Genomic DNA, 20,427 nt, shown 5'->3' on the forward strand with positions numbered 1-20,427 from the left:
CTGGAGGATTTGTTGGCAAGTCTGTTCTCTGAAAGCCCCAAGGTCTGAGTGGCCCCAGACGTGGCCCAACCTTTGTCACTGCTCTCCTTGGCCATGTAACATTTTCCAGAGGGCCTGCGTGAGGGAGCAGCACGGTAGAGGGTAGACTCCCATGTGGACAAGGCTTCTGTGCTGTGAAGAGATCACCTCCTGAAGGACCAAGGTGCTATAACGTAGGTGGACGAATACCTAACGTTTGGCAGAGGAGCTGGTTGGAGGCCTTCTTGGAAGGGGAGGCAGTGTGCTGACCTAGACGGCAGTGTGAGCTGCTAACAAGCACGGGTACTGGCCAGCGGGTCAATCCCGACTCGTCCCCCTTTGCTGAGACCTCAATTTATTTCACCTCTCTGTGCCTCAGTTTCTCTCTCTAAATTAGAAAACCGCTTCTCTTGTGCACTTAAGACAATACACGTAAGTAGCTTCTCAGAGCGCCTGGTGCCGGAAGTACTTTGTAAACACCCTTCTGTTGTTCTTACGGCCCAGAGGAAGCCGTTGCTCCTGGTTTGTCTTCATGGTCCCACCACTCAGGGCAGTGGGTGGAGAGGAATTTGCCCACTTCCTTGCTGGAAATGCTGAGTCTTACTCTTGTTCATTCTGTTCTGTCCAGCTCTCACGGTCGTCCCGCTAGGATGCAGGCCCTCGTCCACTGCAAGTCTCTCAAGAAAAAGTACAGTGACACACTCCACAGGAGCGAGAATTTATGTCTGTCTCCTCTGTAACCGTGGGGAGTGGGTGACTTTTTGGAAGAGGTCCGCTAACGGGGCCTACTTACCCTCTGCCTGCCTTTGCTCCAAACTAAAGGTGTTCATTAATTGCACATCTTTAAATACGATCCCTTCTTACTTTTCAGGCCCTGGAGCTCCAGACAGCATGCACAGCTTTTACCATGTCTGTGTGTCTTCCTGATGGATTCACTTGTACTTGGCTTTATCCTGAATCAGTGTTCACCAACTTAGTTTCTGGTGCAGGAGGTCTAGGACTCAACATTTATTTCTAATGAGGTCCTAGGTGATGCTGTGGTACTTTGAGAAGCACCATCCTAAGCAATTAATACTGCTAGTGATTTGCTCCTAATACAGCACGTATAACCGTAAGTCACAGATGTTCCTTCTGACTGCACCACGACCCCTTCTACTCACGTGGAGAAGTGCTGCCTTTGAGTTAAATGGAGGACACCTCTGGCCACACGATTTCAGACGTATCTCCCCTGGCTCTGGAGACTGCTGTTGAAGTTCAGAGCCAGTCTGTCCTTGGGACTAAAGGGAGTTTCCTTCAGGACACTGGCAAGGACTGGATCGGTGGCTTGTGGCAGGAGGGTCAGAGCCAATCGTCAGGTGGTCACATGGTGTGGGGTTTGGAATGCGTCACCCGTGGCAGTTGGCTCGTTTGTTGTCCTCGCCCTGCTTCTCCCTGTGAGGGTTTTGTAGCTTCCCTGACGGACCAAGATGCTCAGCAGGCCCATGACTGCGGCTTCTTCCCTCTTTCTGCCCAACAGAAGAGCCTGTCCAGCTTTCGTAGGACACTTAAGCCTGCTCTGTGAGTGGGAGGCCCCGACAGGTGCCAGGCTCTACTTCCTGTTGTCCTGTAGACTTTCTTGGGAGACAGATCGGGACATCTGCTTAGCTGAGGTTTGCTACAGGAACCCAGGCACCTGGGAGCAGTAATCATTTTCTCCTCTAGACTCAAGGGGACTACTCTAATTCCCTGCAAGGAGATGGGACCCTGTTCCGATGCAGTAAGCTGCTTTTCTCCTAACGTTTCCCACCTAGCTTTGTGACACATCTGAGAAACTTTTCCCTGACCTGCCTTTTGTGGCTTACTCTTCACCTGGACGGTGCTTTCACGATGCCACGTTTTCTGTTTATATCCTCTTAACAGAGAAGGGAGGAAACCCAGAAATAGGTAAATGACTTCATACAGCTCCTGACTGCCTTCTCCACATATCGCGCAGCAACCCCAGTCCAGAAGGGTAGGTGGTAAGGGGAGTTGCCCACCCATGGGCAGGTGTTCCTGTGTATCTGTAGCCAGACCTTCTTAGCTCTTTTAGAGAATCCACTAGAAACTACCTGGAGTTATTTCCAACTGATCCATGAAGCTCCTTTGCCCTACAAAAGAGCAGTCCTAAGAATACCCCAGGGTGGACCCAAGGGTAAGTCCTGCCTTGTGGTCACACATCAGGGCTACCACGTCTCTCCCAACAGGAACAAAAGGGCACATCCAACAACCAAAAACAATCCTAGTATTTATACTTTTAAGGAGTATCTGGGTGGCTCAGTCGGTTAAGCGTCCAACTTCAGCTCAGGTCACGATTTCAGGGCTTGTGAGGTCGGGCTCTATCTACACTGACAGCTTGGAGCCTGCTTCGCATTCTGTGTCTCCCTCTCTCTCTCTGCCTGCCCCTCCCCTGCTCATGTTCTCTCAAAAATAAATGAAAAAACATGTATACTTAAGAAGTTATCAGCAGAGTACCTCATGATCATGCCCTTATTAACCGATTTCCTATTTCTGACTTGTGCCAAGCCCTATGCTGCCCGGGTGTAACTCCTGGTCCCATTCCCATCCAGCTGTGTGACCTGGTAGCTTCCTCCACCTCTCAGGAATAAGGATCACAGACCTCTCAGATTTTCAACCAAAGACTCACATCCAGTTCTCAAAAGTTTCCATGGAACACTGGTAGTGGGAGGCTTGACAGGGAGCCGTAGCGATCTGGAGAGCCGCAACGGCCCGTGAGAGCCAGTGAGCTGCAAAAAGAGCACCTTGGGGAAGAGTTAAAGAGATGCCATGTGACACACAGAATGAGAAAAAAGCCAGGATCCAAATATAATATAAGCTAACATGGGACTTGGCTTTCAGCAAGTGACGGGAGTATGACAAAAAAAGCAGTCCATTTGACCTTGATTCTAAGAATGTTCTCTTTTAAAGAATGCAAAAGTCAAGACCCTGGGCCCAGGGAAGAGGAAATGCAGCCTTGACACGCTGCCAGGCCTGGGACTCAGCTCTCTCTCTGCCGCCAACAAGTACTGTTCATCACTCTCTCCCTTTCAAAAGAGACCTACAGATACTGCACAGAGTGAAGCGCCCCTCCTGTGACAGCATGAAAGCGAAGGGACAGCAGACACACGAGAGACACCTTTCGTCGATGCTGAGGTGTCAAGAGACACTAGCCCAAGTTTTGAAGATAAAAAGAATCAAAGAATGGCATCACTAAAAACACCCAAAAAGACCCCAGGAGGGTAGAAGAGGGGTCAGCTGGAGTCTTACTTTCCACAGCAGGGAGGTAACAGATGCTGAAGGCTGATGTGTCAGGAGGAGGAGGAGGAACTAGGAGCTACAGGCAGCGCAGGCCGAAAGCGGTTGTCTCCAGGAGTGGAACGTGGAGACTTGTCCTCAGTTAACCTCACATGCACGTCAGTTTCATTAAAGCCAAACTGGTTATGCTGCACAAGTGGAAAAATGAGATCGCATTTTCACCCATCAAAATAGCAACAAAGGAAAAATGCCCAGTGTGAGTTGGAGGTGTGCTCAAAAATTGGCCCTGTTCGCACTGTTAGGAAACAGAGATATAAAGACTGATGTATAAGAAACACTCAGTTCAAGAGTCTATCATTTCCAACAGTAGTTTTCAGTTTTTCAAAAAGCATATAAAATTATAAATTATCTCAACTTTGGGGGGTGGGCAGAATATTTAAAGGCAGGAATATGAAGGATCTTTATATACATTTTTAAAAATCAGGTTGTTAAAAGGGAAGATGTGCATAAAGGAATCCATGGGCCCAGCAGGAGACTCTCATGAGGAACTCTGCAATTTAGCTACATTTCCCCCATGTCTCAAACTACCCTGGTCAGAGTGCACGCCTTACCTAGGCCAGGACCTTTCTGGAAAGTCTTCCCACACCCCAGAGCTCCTAGAGTACTGGTAAGATAGGGCAGTGCTCTGCACTGCTCAGTAACAAACACTTCCTCCCAGCTAGGCCCCCTGCTGGTCCTCAACCCCACCATGAAAAATTAAGTAGCAGCTTCTATTTATTAGTACTTACTCTATATATGTTCTCCTCTTTGAGTACGTCGTTATGTCTCCGCACCATCCTGAAAGTGTTTATTACTGTTTTTCAGAAGACTGAGTAATTTGCTCAAAGTCACACAAGTCCGTGGCAGAGTAATTCAAACCAGATTGGCCCTATTTCAAAGTACGAACCCAACTCTTTAAAACCACAAAGAATATGCTTCACCACTGAGGAAGTCACTAAGGCCTGTCAGAAACTCATGACAAATCATTTCAAAAATCTTTAAAAGCTAAATAAACCCTCAGATGATGGAATAAGAAACCTCAACAGAATTAACAACTCATGCCAGACTAAAAGAAAGTAAGTACCAGTCTTCCTGTTCAGAAATGATCTTAAAAGGAAACAGTTCACAACCTGATCAGTCCTCCAAGTTTAAGATGCTGTAGTGAGCCCTGGCTGCAGCAGTATGTACTATTCCACGACAGCCTCACCACAAAGAGCCAAAAAGGCGCTCTTGGAGCTTACGTAAGCAGCAAACATAACCATCGCCACCGACTGTTTTCCACTCCAGACTGTGTAGTTTAAAAGTAGATCCCAATACTATCTCAATATCCTTCCGCCGATGACCACTTACATAGTAATATAATTTAATGCCCTGTCACTATGTCAAAACAAAAGTGATTAGATTGGGACAGGAACACTTCAATTAAGCTGGACAATTTCTCAAGCAACACGACAAAAACAACGTGAAGAAAAAGGATTCAAGTCAGGTACCTGAATTTTAAATTTTCTTTTTTTTCAACGTTTATTTTTGGGACAGAGACAGAGCATGAATGGGGGAGGGGCAGAGAGAGAGGGAGACACAGAATGGGAAACAGGCTCCAGGCTCTGAGCCATCAGCCCAGAGCCCGACGCGGGGCTCGAACTCCCGCACCGCGAGATCGTGACCTGGCTGAAGTCGGTCGCTTAACCGACTGCGCCACCCAGGCGCCCCCAGGTACCTGAATTTTAAAAGAAATCAGTGATCTGTGAAGAATGAGATTCTAGTTTAATCTGCACTACATGGACAACAATTCCAGCATAAATAAACTGTGCCTCTCAGATGAGATAGTCTGCTTACTTCCTAAAAACGAATGGTCACGGAACTTGCCCAGGCAGCCTTGTTTGCTAGCATATACCCATTCCTGTGACTCACCTCGACCTCAGGTTCTAAGATGCTGTGGTTTGAAAAGTTCTAAGTAACCTCCAATCTGCAAAGACGACATGCTTTGAGTAAGAGCAGACTCCTACACTGTCTAGAGTATGGGACAGCCTCGTGAAGCCAGGCAAAGCATTTCTCTCCCATCCAGAGGAAACCATCTGCCTAGAGTTCATGCTGCCGCCTGGGAACAGGTCCAGAAAAGTTCTAATAGATAAGCTCCAAATCTGTATTAATGTTCCCTTTTCCCAGGTAAGGAAGAACTAATCTGAGTTTGAATTTGAGTTAAATTCTTCATTATTAAGTTATCAGCACCAAAAACCTGTCCTTAAGATGTTCTTGGATACATATTTGAGGGGGCTTTTTTTTATTGCTGATTACAGATTTCAAACTTGAAATGTGCATTTCTTGGCAAGTTACACCAGTGATTCTTCACTTACATTTCCAATAAAAGCTTAAGGAAACAGACAAAAATACAAAGGATGAGAGAAACACAAACAGCGATGCCTCAAAACCAAAGGATTTAGTAACAGAAAGAAGTCTCCACGCTCAGTGTCCGTCACAATTTTAAAGTTCTCCCAACAATGCAGATGCTCATCATGATCATGTACTGAACTTATTAATACCTGTCCCTTGAAGCTGCAAACTGGAAAAGTCAGCCACTTACATTTAGGATCATACAAACCACCTAATTTGCTCAGGGTTCAGCTTAAAGCAACATTTAATATTCATTACAAGATGGAATTTGTGACAAGTTCAAAAGGAAAACTTGCTTAAATGCAGCTGTACTCTGACGTCTACGAAACGTTCCCAGGCTTAGCCAATTTGGAAAATGCAGTTCAAAGCAGTGTCACGCTGGCCGCCTGAAGGTATCCTTGGAGATACTGGAGCGCTTCTGCATTGAGGCTGGTGCTCACCATTGATGGAACCTACCAGAGATGGAAAACACACATGCTAGTTGTTGGAGAGCCTAACAAACCAACACAAGCCCTGTCTTCTATGGGAGAACCACCACAGTCCGTCACCAAGGGCTCTTACTGGGATTTATAAGGAGATCAACTGCTTTATGCCTTCAAAGTTGGACAGGTCTCGGGACGCCTGGGTGGCTCAGTTGGTTAAGCGTCTGACTTTGGCTCAGGTCATGATTTCATGTTTTGTGTGTTTGAGCCTGGTGTCAGGCTCTGTGCTGACAGCTTGGAGCCTGCTTCGAATTGTGTGTCTCTCTCTGCCCCCACCTCCCCCCAGCTCATTCTTTCCCTCGCTCTCAAAAAAAAAAAAAAAAAAAAAAAAAAAAAAAAAAAAAACTGGACAGGTCTCAAAAGCAGATCCACAAGGAATTGCTGCTGTTCAGTGTGGTAGAGGTACTGTGATATTAAAAACTATATATGCATCACGGACCAACAAGGACTTTTTTTTTTAACGTTTATTTATTTTTGAGACAGAGACCGAGCATGAACGGGGGAGAGAGGGAGACACAGAATCTGAAACAGGCTCCAGGCTCTGAGCCGTCAGCACAGAGCCCGACGCGGGGCTCGAACTCCCGGACCGCGAGATCATGACCTGAGCCGAAGTCGGACGCTTAACCGACTGAGCCACGCAGGCGCCCCCAACAAGGACTTTTTCTAAAGTACATGTGGGTTAAATGACATGTTGCCCAAAGAGAAACAAATGCAACATGATTGGCAGGATGCTGATCATTTCTAAAGGTCAGCACATGATGGTTTGTTATGCTGTTATTTGTTTTTCTGTGTGTGTGAAGTTTTCCATAACACAATGGAAAACAAAAATTTTATCAGATAATCTAGAAGATTGGGTAAAAGGTGCTAGCTAATGCAACTCTACAGCCATTATTAGGTTTACTCCATGATCCATTCTTTAATTTTTGAGTATGTTGTGGCTAAAAAAACCCAAAAAACCATTTATATATACATATACGTGTGTGTGTGTGCGCGTGTATATATGCCTGCAATAAAAGATTATTTTAATCTGGGAAATACACATTTTTCTATCCAAAGAGTTTTAGGGCCCCTGGCTGGCTCAGTCAGAAGAACATGTGGCCCTTGACCTCGGGGTCTTGAGTTGAAGCTCAGGTCAGATATAGAGATTACTTAACTAAAACTTTAAGAAAATTATTTGCATAAAATCTATTTCTAGCACATTATTTTACTACAGAAAATTAAGGCCTAACTATAATTCAGTGGGATGTTTGATCACGCTGACCAGTGAAGACATGCGCCAGAGTAACTGCTACCTTCTTGGCTTCCCAAAAAACTCTCCACGACTTAGAGTTCTGTGACAGCAGTCACTTACCCTTCCTGGACAGGCGGTAGACAACTTGTGAAGTGACTGTGCCAGGTGAATTTTGGGGTTATTGACCATCTGACCTACAGGATCGTGCTCTTTTTTCCCGGCAAATGCCAGTTGTGAGAAGGCGGTCTGATACCCTGGTGTATCTTCTATGTCAATAAAATGCTCTTCATCAGGAATGGTATCATCTTCAGGTAACTCAAAAAGGCCAATCAGGGATTGTAATAAAGGAGTCCTGAATTTGAAGAAAGCAAACAGATGAAAAATTATTGTTTACATCTTCAGAAGTATTTGCTTAAACAGCAATTCTTCAGAGATGCAAAATTAGACCCACAGTCTAAAGAAAAGAACAGTAAGGTAGCTTTGAAATGGAAGAAGAAAAAAAAAAAAGCCCCAAATCATCAGATCCCTTTCTGGAAGAGGCAGCCTAAGTGAGCCCCAAATGCGGAAAGGAGATGCAAGAGGTCAAGAAAAGCCAGGAATACCAGACACCAACAAGCACAAGCATGCTATGTCTTCTCGTAGCCTATTCAATTTCTCCTTAAAAAGAAAATTGTTTTCAATGTTTGTTTATTTTTGAGAGGGAGAGAGAGTGTAAGCAAGGGAAAGGCAGAAAGAGAGGGAAACAGGATCTAAAGCAGGCTCCAGCTAATAGCACACAGCCTGACGCAGGGCTCGAACCCACCAACTGCAAGATCATGACCTGAGCCGAAGTCGGTTGCTTGACTGACTGAGCCACCCACGTGCTCCAATATCTCCTTTTAAAGATTTAAGCCAGTTTGGTTGGGTGTCATGAACAGTTCTAGATATCATGCAGACCAGGGACTTTCACCAGATTCTCAAAGGGACACATGAACCCTCCTCTAGTAAAGTTAAGGAAGCAGCAACAAGAGGTTTCTAGGCCCAGGGGTGCCGAGGTGGCTGTCAGTTGAGCGTCTGGTTCTTGATCTTGCCTCAGGTCATGATCTCATGGTTTGTGGGATTGAGCCCCATGTCAGGCTCTGTACTGGCAGTGTGGAGACTATTGGCGGGGGGAGGGTCGGGGGGGGGGTTCTCTTCCCCACTGTCTCTACCCCTTCCCCAGCTTGCTTGCCCTCTCTCTCGCTCCCAAACATTTAAAAAAAAAAATTCAAAGTTCCTTCTAGGCCCAGAAGTACCCACATGTCCTGTCTTGGATCTGATGGTTGCTAGTGGAGAACCCGAGATCAGAATCCAATTCTCAGCCCTCAAGAAAATAAGCTTATTTGAATTTGTAGTCATAAGGAAAGGAAGCTGTAATTTCTAACAACTTTACTTACCATAGCTTGGTATACTCTGTGTCCATCATTGGGGGACATTCCGTTAGTAATTTGGTTATTCCAACTGCACAAATCTTTTTCTCAACATTTCCAGAGACTTTTTGAATTTCAGGAATAATGATTTTTTCCAAAACCATTCCAAACATTCTATTAAAACAAATTTTACATTAGACTATCATTATAATACTGTGAAATTCTTAATGTTATTTACACTGACTCCTTAGGAATATAAGAGAATCCAAAATAACAAGTTGGTCAACTGAATGGCAGAGTCCTTGAGATGACAAAACAACAATAAAACCTCAGGCCTCGACTCTGTGGCCAAGTGCCACCAACAACTTCTGTGAAATACTAACAACAACTGTGCTCAAGGAGAATCTTCATGGCCACTTTTCTTTGTCTCATATGCTTTAAAAAAAAAAAAAAAAAAAAGAAATTCTGAAAAATTAGAAAACAGAAAAGCAAAGGAAGGAAGAAAATGAATTACCCATCACCCCGCTATCCAGCAGTAACTACTTTTAACATTTCTGGATTATAAACTTCCCAACCTTCTATGTTTACACACCTGTAATCATGTGAAAGTTGACAGATACATTAAAACAATGATTTGGCCAACAATTCTAATATGTTCTTGCAGACATCTGAAAGTAAAGTTTTTCATGGTACTAAATGATGCAAAATCCTCAGTGTATACTCTACCACAAGTATCTGAAGTGGAAATAGTGGGTTATCAAGGATACTGGAAATTTTAGCTCTAGATAAAATAAAAGTGTGCATAGGTTTTCCTCTATAGCAAGATCAAAGCAGTGTAGGCACCCACTAGCAGTTCATGAAACGGATTTCCTCACAAACCTCTACTGCTGGAAAGCATATTTTCTGGCATGACATTTTAGGCAATCTGGAATTCTGGGGATATAATACCAATACAAGGAGCTACCTTGAACATTTTCTCCAAATTGTTCTCTTTCATTTCTTTCTATCCTTCCTTTCCTTATTAAATGGGAAATACTACCAAACTATACTCTGTCTCTACACTAACTGAAAAGCAAGCTCCTGGAGACAACCCTGGCCATCAATAACACAGAACACTGGCTTGCAGAGATGGGGGAGAAAAATGTTTTGCAGGGGTTTTCCTTGCCACTCAACAGTCCTAAGAATATTTTGAAAACCACAAAGATACTATAACTCCACCAAGAACTATAAAACCATGCATAAAATAGAAATACTGATTTGTGCTAAAAAAGATCCATTTTTTTGCTTTAATAAATAAATTATAGGGGCACCTGGGTGGCTCAGTCTGTTGGTTTGTGGGACAGAGCCCCGCAATGGGCTCCTTATTGATAGCACAGAGCCTGCTTGGGATTCTCTCTCTGCCCTTTCCCCACTCGTGCACATGCTCTCTCCAAAATAAACTTTAAAGAAATTTTAATTGTATAAATTGTAATAAATAATAAAAACAAACTTACTTTGGTTGTATACCATCAAATATTTCTTGCAGTGCCAACGCCCCATACTTTATGCAGTACAAATTAATAAAGACTAAGAAGCCTGTTGAAAAGAGATACAGAGTATCAGTACAGAGGCCTCACTGTGCTGAACAAGCAATTCACCACTGAAGTCCTCCAAGTGAAATATTCCTAATCATCAAAACCAATGGCTAACTGTGGCATCAGTACTTGCCTTTATTATACAATTTAATATACAGTACAGACAAAAAATGTTTTGATACCTAACTTTAGAAACTAACCTTTGGAACACAATATATTTGAAAGTGATTTAGTGTTTGGAGAATACAAACATCTTAAAATATTGTATATAGACAGCTTATAACTTGATAAAACGTTTATATGTAACCAGAAAGTCTAGGAGTTTTAGCTACTTTCCTTCATTATTTGTGTAGGAATAGCCAAATGATTTTACTTACTCTTGATAAACTTTGTTGTTTTGGAATTCTGAAGTCTTTGGAACAGGAGAATGAAGATCTGCTTCCTATACTGATCAACCGACTCACTGAAGAATTGAATAAAAGAAACAATGTATCAATTCAGCATCTTCTCAGCACCTAACAGTCCTTGAATAATCCTACAGTGACGTTTTATGCTCATACTCACGGAGGCATGTGCTCTATTATACTGTTTAGAAGATAAAAACCTTGGTGGTCATTGGCTTTGGATGCAATTAGCTTCTGGAACACACCTAATAACCCAGGCTACAACAAATTAAATCAAATAATCAGTTAAAGAGACAAGGATTAATTGTTCCAAAAGTTACATTAAATAGGTGATGTCTTGGAAAAGGGTGCATGCTAGAAAAATCTGTTTTTGCTTCCGTTCTTACTTCTGAATATCCCATCGCAATAAGCCCTTAAAGTTAAGATCTTGAAATTAACCTACTGGACTCTTTATTTTCCAGCATGGAGATAATTAAAGGATACCTTATTACAATAATAAATCTACATTAATATTTTCTACTACTCCTTTCCTCACTGTTGTATTTATTTTAAATCAGGAAGTAAAAAAAAAAAATCTACCATCCTCAGTTTCTCTCAGCTACCTCAGAAACTTACATCAAAATAAATTCACTCACAATTTTGTCAGCCGCAGCACTTGCTATGGTGTTGGAACCGCGTTCTAAGAATGCTTGGAGAAGCCTCACTAGAGCAGGAATGTTTCCTGTTCTTTCCCAAAGCACCGGCTGAAGGAGATGAGGAAATAAGGCCATATAGGAAGATGGGATGTCATTTTTGTGTGTTTCCAGAAGCAAAGACATCACTTGAAAGACGTATGGAATAAATTCTGTTGATGAAAGTAAACACAGAGCTGTCAGATTCGAAAGCAATAGCTCCCATACAAAAGGCACACACCTCTTAGGCAGGCTGCATTCTATTAACCCCTTTAATAGCTGTATTCAGGGGCGCCTGGGTGGTTCAGTCAGGTGAGCATCCGACTTCAGCTCAAGTCATGATCTCATGGTTTGTGGGTTCAAGCCCTCCATTGGGCTCTGCCTACAGCTCAGAGCCTGGAGCCTGCTTTGAATTTTGTGTCTCCCTATCTCTCTGCCCACTCTACCCCTGCCGATTGCGCTTTCAAAAATAAACATTAAAAATCTTTTTTAAAAAATAGTTGTATTCGGTAATGAAGAAAGTAACTTCCTTTAACTTACCTTGAACATCATTTTGTAAAATTTCAGTAAACACGAGAAACAAAGCTTCCTCAAAATTTACAACAGCAGCAGGGTTAGCTTTGCAAGTTATTCTTATGGATAAACATATTGCTTCAAACATGTAGTGATTGAAGTGAGGTTTGCTTGGGTTCTGAAATTAAAAACGAAAGCTTATTACTGACTATATTAAATATCTAAAATAAAACACACCTACCCTTTCTAGAACACAGTAAAAGGCCATCTTTTTAAAAAAAAATCAGTATTAAAGCATTGATTACACTTGCCTGCATATATGCTGAAGTTTTGTAATTAACTTTAAAATTCAGAAAATATTGCCTTTTTCCTCGGAATTTAAAAAAAACATTTTTTATTTGAGACACAGAGGGAGAGAGACCGAGCACAGGAGGGGCAGAGAGAGAGGGAGACACAGAATCCGAAGAAAGCTCCAGGCTCTGAGCTGTCAGCACACAGCCTGACGAGGAGCTTGAACTTGCAAACCGCGAGGTCATAACTCGAGCTGAAGTTGGACGCTCAGCCGGCTGAGCCACCTAAGCACCCCACCTCACCTTTCTTTTTAATGGGCAAAATCCACCATGAAAAATACCTCTGAGTCACAGATTACTACACAAGCATCAGCTCCCAGGGCTGTAAGGAACTTGTCTAAAACCCATGTGCTCTAGAGCCGTCACTATAAACAGTGGTGGAAGAAGCAAGCAGGGACATGTTAAGTCCTGGCTATGCCACTAGCCTTGTGTGGGACGCCTCAGGCAAACGTTAACTTCTATGGGCCTCAATGTCTATATCTACAGAGTGACAATCCTTTTTATTTTTAATTTTTTTTTGACGCTTATTTTTGAGAGCGAGTGAGCGAGCGAGGGTGGGGCAGAGAGAGAGGGAGACACAGAATCCAAAGCAGACTCCAGGCTCTGAGCTGTCAGTACAGAGCCTGACGTGGGGCTCGAACTCATGACTGCAAGATCATGACCTGAGCCGAAGTCGGACACTTAACCGATTGAGCGACTAGGCATCCCTGAGTGACAATTCTTTCTATCAGTGGTTTTCAATGTTTTTTAAAGGAACATAACCCTGTTTTCCTTCAAACGAAATCCTTCTCGAAAGGCTACCACAGAAAGTAGATGAACGCAGGAGATGGTTGGGGGAGGCCCCAATGTGTCTTCTATCTTAATCCTCCAAGGCCCAAAGCAGTCCAACACCCTTACCCAGAACCCAGTGAGAAAATGATCCTTCTCCAAAGTCCCTGTAACAGTTCCAAGAATTTATCTCCTTTCCATAGAGTAATTAGGAACAGGCATCTAAAAAGGAGTTTTGGCAGCCTTAAAAGGACTTTTATTTTCTAAAACTTAGTGTCAACAAATAGGAATCAAATTATCTATAAAATTTTTAATCAAAGGAATGAAATTTACTTGGGGGAAATAAGAATAAAGAGGACCAGGGGTGCCTGGGTGGCTTAGTTGATTAAGTGCCAGACTTCAGCTCAGGTCATGATCTCGCAGTCTGTGAGTTCGAGCCCCACGTGGGGCTCTGTGCTGACAGCTCAGAGCCTGGAGCCTGCTTCGGATTCTGTGTCTCCATCTCTCTCTGCCCCTCCCCTGTTCATGCTCTGTCTCTCTCAAAAATAAACATTTTTTAAAAATTAAAAAAAGAAAAAAAAGAAGAATAAAGAAGACCAGACACAAAGGTCTGCACCGTTTTACAGAAGTCTAAGTAAGGAGCCTCTGTGTCCACTTGGTACAAAGTCTGCTTTCCTCCATCTAAGATCAGTCATCTTACCTTTTCAATTTTATTTACTAAAACGTTACTTTTTTGTTTTTAATTTTTTTTTAAATGTTTATTTTTGAGAGAGACAGAGACAGAATGCGAGTGGTTAGGGGCAGAGAGAGAGAAAGGGAGACACAGAATCCGGAGCAGGCTCCAGGCTCTGAGCTGTCAGCACAGAGCCCAATACGGGGCTCAAACTCACGAGCTATGAGATCATGACCTGAACCGAAGTTGGACGCTCAACCGACTGAGCCACCCAGGCGCCTCAATGAAACGTTACTTTTAAAGTGAGAATAAATTAAATGAAACATTTTCAAGTTACTGGGCCTGCACTTAAAGGCGAATGCTGCTAGGTCTCCAATCTAGTGACTCTCCACACTTCTCATATGTGTATTAATTGTTGGTCAGGAAGAATTCAGGGAACTTTTCCTATGCCCAGTCTATTGCCAGGGAATTCTGAGGCTCAAATAGTTTGAAGCGTAAGTTAAAAAGCAACTGCACTTTTAAAACTGATCTTGTTACCTTACTAACAGCTAATAGCTTCTGTGTAAGCTGAGTGATGAGGGTGGGGATGTAGGGGATTATGGCTTCTTGTAGGAGGGAAAAACTTCTCATGATAGCTGTAAAATATAAAAACAGCAAAAGTAAATAGTTAAACTTCAGAATAAAATCGTGATTAAGGAAAAAAAGTCCACTGATTCATCAACCAAAACTTTAAGACCCTTAAGTAACCCCCAGATAGCTCTCTATATTTCAAAATAATCTAACTTTCCTTTCATCTTAAAATTAGGCCAGGGATTGACAACAAAATCTAGTGTGCTAGGAAATATTACTTTCAGAAGGCCTAAGGCTTAAAAGAATTAAAAAAGGGACAAGAAAAAGTAGTAAGTGACTAAAGAGGCAGACACAGAGCAGGAAAAAGGGTAGAATGACTGGGGGAGGGGGCAGGGAGGAACGACAGTAGCTGGAAGGGAGTGCAGTTTCCAGTGTCTTTCACTTAGAAATCAGTGGCAGGAAATGTTTAGCCCTAGCCTAATGGACACATCACAGCCCACCAAAAACTGAGAAAAGGCCACTGCCCATCTCCCCACAAAAAGAGAGATTAGGAGCCTAAAAAAAATCTAAAAATACATGTAAAGCTATGGAGGTTCCATACTGCAAGAATACAGCCCATTAATAAATGCCTAAAAACATTTTGCACAGATTACTAAGCTTAAAATATAAATAACTGTTTCTGCATGAGTAAAATAGATGTTTACTAAGTACAGCCACTACTACATGCCAAGCAAGAGAGCACAAAAAGTCATCATCTCATCTCCTCAACTTTGTGGATGCTTCTCCTACCTGAAGCAGACTCACCTCCAACTAGCTAACCACTGCTTATCCCTCACTTCCTAGAGAAAGCTTTTCCTGAGCTCAGTTTAAGGGGCTTAGAGGATGGATCGGTTCCCCTCCTCTGGGCTGGCAGAGTCCGTTCACTCATTCATCCAACAATATTCATTGAGAAGGTATTACATACAGGTGCTCCTTGTATAGTCCAGGAACACAGTAATGGGACCACATGCCAGGTAACCTCACAGAAATGGACGTTAAACAACAGTAATCACACATCACTGTTGGGAAAAGAACGATACTGAAAACACACACGGATACACACCTATCCACATACATAAACACACGTGTACACACAAACACACAACACATGCCAGGGGCCCTGATTGGCCACGAGGGACAGTTTGTTTGAAAAACATCTATGAGTCAGACACAGCTAGGCTCTTGGAACGTGACAGTGAATAAGACTGAAATTGCCCCTCAAGTCAGAGCTGTCCGCATGACACTCTCCTAATGTAGCACCGGGCAGATGGTTTATAGCTGCCTGTGTCCTCAGCAGTAGCTCTATGAAGGCAGATCTGTGTGGAGTCTCTCAAGGGCATCCAGGTTGCACAGCAAAGATGTAACCTAGCATGCCACCAAGAAATGTCTGATCTGAGCTCTGCCCCCAAATTCAATCTAGGTAAAGAAGAAGGGAGTTTGCTACTTTTTAACAAGAGGAGTATCTACATCAAACTAGGGTAGACTTTTTTTCTGAAAACACTTGTTTTAATATATAGTAAACCAAACATTTTCCACGTAAAGATATCTAAACCTACCGACTTCATAGCCAACAGTATCTGGTCCATTGACTATGAAACCTGAAGTACAACTCAGTATTTACCCCTGTAATTGGAGATGGGATTCTTATAGTCTGTACACCAGGGGAACGGCCTACCTTTCATAATATATTCATTTTCTGAAGAGCCAGGAAGTGTGAGAGCTTTGAAAAGGTTTGTTAGCAGAATCTCAACAAACGGTGCGATTTCTGCGGCTGTAAAGCTATAGATGAAAAAACAGCTTTCAGTCACTGCCAACTCTTGAGCTTGTCACTCTGGAATACCCTTGGCAACCACTAAGTCACACTTCTTGGCATAAGAGTGAGCCATCTCCCACCACTGATAATCAGCTGACAGCTTAGGAAAGTAACTGTTTACATGTGTTCATGTTAAGTCCCTAAAAAGGGCACATCTGTGATCAAACACAAACCAAAAACCAGGCAAACCCGACATCATCTAAAGCCATTCAGGTCGTCCTTGGTTCCTATCCATCACTGTCGAGAACAGTACTCAGACTCTCAGGGTCTCAGTCATTTGTTTTTCCCGGAGGTGGAACAGATTCATAACTTCTGCATGAATTCCGGGCCTGAAGACAGGTACTGGTCTGACTCACCTCAGAGGATGTCCTTTCAACCCTTAATTGGTCACTGAGAAGATGTGTACTTCAAGTTCTTGATGAAGAAAAGAACCTAGAATTGCTTTCCATCTCTCACCCAAAGCTCAGTTTCAAGAAATAACACTGGTGGATAATGGCCTGAAAGATCTGCAGACCGTCCATCCCTCTACATTTATCCTCGGATCAGGCCAGAAGAGCTACTACCGCCTAGGTAGCTTTCTTTCACTCAGCTATGTCGTATCTCCGCAATGAGTAATAATACAAAAACACCAGGTAAAAACAACACTGTCGCGTGACGGTGCTAAGACCACTCCCTTAATGAAGGCCCATTTCTGAGATGCCTTCTGAGGAACTGTTTTAAGTTTAATCTCAAGGACGCCGAAAATTTTAACTGACCAAGTTCCTCTCTTTGCCTTGGTTTGCCAGAAGACAGCACATAAATTTCAGGAGCTTCCTTAATTCCTGTATAGGATCCTCTGACACCTATTTCCTTTTAGTAACCTTACCCCGTTATTTCCCTTTGCTCCGATTTCCTGTTTAACTTTTTGCCATTATGTATCTTCGTAGCATACTGCTTCATCCTTCTAGACTGACACACAGTATAAATAAATGAGGAAAAAGTACACATTTTTCAAACTACTAATGAAATTATGAATATAGTCAAAGAGATCTCTGACAGCACAGAACAGTTCCCACCCCAAGCTGAAAAAATAAAAATTGCTTAGAATCAAATACTTACAGAGTGGCGTTGTTAGGTCCTCTCATAGTAAACAGCCTCTCAAGTGCATGTGCCGCGTAAGTATGGACAACAATGCTTTCAGCCTGAAGGTGATTAATCAAGAGAGGAATGGAAACTAAAAGATGCTCTTTCGGTACCTGAAAAACACAGTAACGTGCAAGCTTTAACTCAATGGTGCTACCTTAGAGTAAAAGACAACTGGAATAGAAGGGCTTGACGATTCTAGAAAGTGTTTTTTCAGCTGTTACAATGGGAGATGATACGGTTGAGAAATTAAAACTTCTATCTCCATGTAATGATTCAATTCATGTTAACTTTTCTTATTCTCCTTCTCTGAGCATTAAACTACGGTTAAAATCTTACAGATAAAAAAAGAAGCACACCATAAAATAATATGGATAAAGCACACCATAAAACAATATGGATAAGCACACTAATTTCATTACTACTAAGAATTATACTTTTCATTAGCAGGTAGTTCTTGGAAAAGTTATTCAAGCTCTTTGTGCCTCATTTTTTCTTCTAAAAAAAGAGGTGGGGGCAAAGATAAGAATACTAATCTTCATTAGAAGCCTCTAAAAATTTAGAACACCCATTCATTACTCTTTAAAACAGAATAGCTTCACAAGGTTGCATGTAACCCTGGTAACTACCTGCCAAAGACATAAAAATTATAAATCAAGAAATTAAAGAATCATCCATAGGAAATAAACTGTGGCATATTCTTATGATGGGATACTACACAACTATTAAAAAATGAACTACGTCTACTAAAATGAGTAACTCTCAAAAACAATGTTAAGCACACACAAAAAAACCAAGATGTGTAGAGCAAACCTACAGCATATCATTTATACAAATAAAATTTTAAGCCTATAAAATACTACAGAATTTTTGTGGAAACAAGTTATGTAGTAAAACCATAAACACACGAGAATAAAATTGGCCAAAAATACAATGTGAGAAACTCCACAAGACAAATGACTGGTTTCTCCAAGAACTAATAGTCACAATAAAGGGGAAGGAGGACCTCTCTGTTGTAAAATAAGAGATAAGAGACAATCAACCATAAACAATGTGTGTACCTTGTTTGGATCCCAATTTTTATTAAAATCACTATATAATGATATTTTTGAGACAAAGGAGAAAAATAAGCATGGTCTGGATCCTAAGTTCTTAAGAAGTTATTGTTAATTCTGTTAGATGTGGATGTCAAGTATGACTGCACGGCAGGGAGAGAAGCTGGTATACAATAAAACTCTTAAGAGATTAACTGGTATAAAACATGTAATTCAAAAGCTACTTACTTGATTCCTAAAAATCATTATGTATTTGATACCATCAGCTTTAAGGACAGGAAATTCATTCACTATTAAAAAAATAAAGCCATAGTTATTTAAGTGCTAAAGACCACTACTCCCAAATTGGTGACATTATTGGATCTTTGAAACAGTTTGGTAACCAAAATGTCAAGTAACTGAAACTTAAGTACATAAAGATCTACTATGTAGTTATTAGTAAGATTATGAGTAATTTTATTTTTTCCCCTTGTTAAGTTTCATTACAAATGAACATGTACTACTTACATAACTGAAGGACCACAAACTAATGACCATGTATCAACTTCTTCCTAGAAAGGAAGCTATTCTGAATCAAGAGTATGTGTCTCTGGAAAGAATTTGCTTTAATATTTGTGCTACCGAAGTGAGCAATGGCTGGGATTTGCTTTAAACTACTCTAATTATGGGAAAATAAATTAGTAAAAAAGATAGAATATTGGTCAATTATTAAAAATTCTTGAATCTATCCAGATTCAAGGTACATTAAAATATTCTCCCTTTTAGTGTATTTAAAAATCCATACAAAAGTATTTTTTTCTTTATTTTTAATATTTATTTTAAGAGAGAGAGAGAAAGAGAGAGAGAATTCCAAGGAGGCTCCATGCTGTCAACACAGAGTCCAATGCTGGCCTTGATTCCACAAGACTTGAGCTGAAATCAACAGTCAGACACTTAATCAACTGAGCCACCCAGGTACCCCCAAAAGTTTTTTAAAAAGGGATTAAAAAAAAGGGGGGGGGGAATACATAAGGTATCTTAATCAACATACTTTCATAAACATAGAAAATTATCCTTAAGACTTACTCAGTTTCAAGTACTTTAAATTTGCTTCAATTTTTAAGATTTCAGTTTTTATTTTTTTCTGCCATTAAATATAAAAATATTTTTAAAAATTTTAAAATTCATTGTCAATTGGCTAACATACAGTGTAAAGTGTGTTCTTGGTTTTTGAAGTAGATTCCCATGCTTCATCACTTACACACAACACCCAGTGCTCATCCCAACAAGTGCCCTCCTCAATGCTCATCACCCATTTTCCCCTCTCCTGCCCGCCCTCCCCTCCCCCATCCACCCTCAGTTTGTTCTCTGTATTTAAGAGTCTCTTCTGGTTTGCCTCCCTCCCTCTCTGTAACTATTTTTTTTCCCCTTCCCTTGGGGAAGACGATGGGGGCATGGTCTTCTATTAAGTTTCTCAAGGTCAACGTATGAGTGGGATTTCAGTTTTTAAATAAGAAGGAAAAGAAAACTAAAGTATAATTCCTATAGGAATTTGTAGCTGAGCTACAAATTTCGTTTTAGTTGTTCCCATTTTCCTTCTACACAAGCAACATCTTCTTTAGACTGTTCATTTCAACTGGGCAAGATCTGGGGAAACCATGTGAGATTTTATTCAGTAAAAGAAGTAACTTCAACAAGGATAGGAGCCATTTTTTTGAGTGTCATGGTGATGCAGAATCCGTTATGTCTTTTGCCATAATGTTAGTTATTTTGCAGTATAAAATAACAAGCAGGGGTGCCTGGCCTGGCTCAGTTGGTAAGAGCACGTGAATCTTGATCTCAGAGGATCATGAGTTCAACTCCCACATTGGGTGTAGAGATTACTTTACATACATACATACATACATACATACCATTGCAAGTAAAAAATGTTGTAAGCTGTATTAAAAACATTTTTAACAGGGGAGCCTAGGTGGCTCAGTCAGTTAAGGGTCCCAAATCTTGATTTCAGCTCTGGTCTGGACTCCATGGGGTTCATGGGATTGAGTCCTACATTGGGCTCTGCACTAATAGCGTG

The 20,427-nt window shown here is 41.6% G+C and overlaps 1 protein-coding gene across 2 annotated transcripts in view; it reads right to left on the bottom strand.

Moving 5' to 3' along the window:
• Positions 1-5,575: 5,575 nt before the first annotated feature.
• Positions 5,576-20,427, bottom strand: part of CSE1L (chromosome segregation 1 like) — a 47,804-nt gene continuing 32,952 nt past the window's right edge. For both annotated transcript variants that reach the window (XM_030309439.2, XM_030309440.1), the window contains exons 14-25: positions 18,600-18,661; positions 17,293-17,429; positions 16,057-16,160; positions 14,310-14,407; positions 12,009-12,159; positions 11,433-11,641; positions 10,958-11,055; positions 10,771-10,856; positions 10,313-10,394; positions 8,847-8,993; positions 7,552-7,783; positions 5,576-6,170 (exon numbers count right to left, since the gene is read on the bottom strand). In XM_030309439.2, the coding sequence (XP_030165299.1) occupies positions 6,081-6,170; positions 7,552-7,783; positions 8,847-8,993; positions 10,313-10,394; positions 10,771-10,856; positions 10,958-11,055; positions 11,433-11,641; positions 12,009-12,159; positions 14,310-14,407; positions 16,057-16,160; positions 17,293-17,429; positions 18,600-18,661 (1,496 nt within the window). In that variant the 3' untranslated portion in view covers positions 5,576-6,080. The remainder of the gene's footprint in view (positions 6,171-7,551; positions 7,784-8,846; positions 8,994-10,312; positions 10,395-10,770; positions 10,857-10,957; positions 11,056-11,432; positions 11,642-12,008; positions 12,160-14,309; positions 14,408-16,056; positions 16,161-17,292; positions 17,430-18,599; positions 18,662-20,427) is intronic.

This window comes from Lynx canadensis, chromosome A3 (genome assembly GCF_007474595.2).
Source record: "Lynx canadensis isolate LIC74 chromosome A3, mLynCan4.pri.v2, whole genome shotgun sequence".
Classification (NCBI taxonomy): Eukaryota; Metazoa; Chordata; class Mammalia; order Carnivora; family Felidae; genus Lynx; species Lynx canadensis.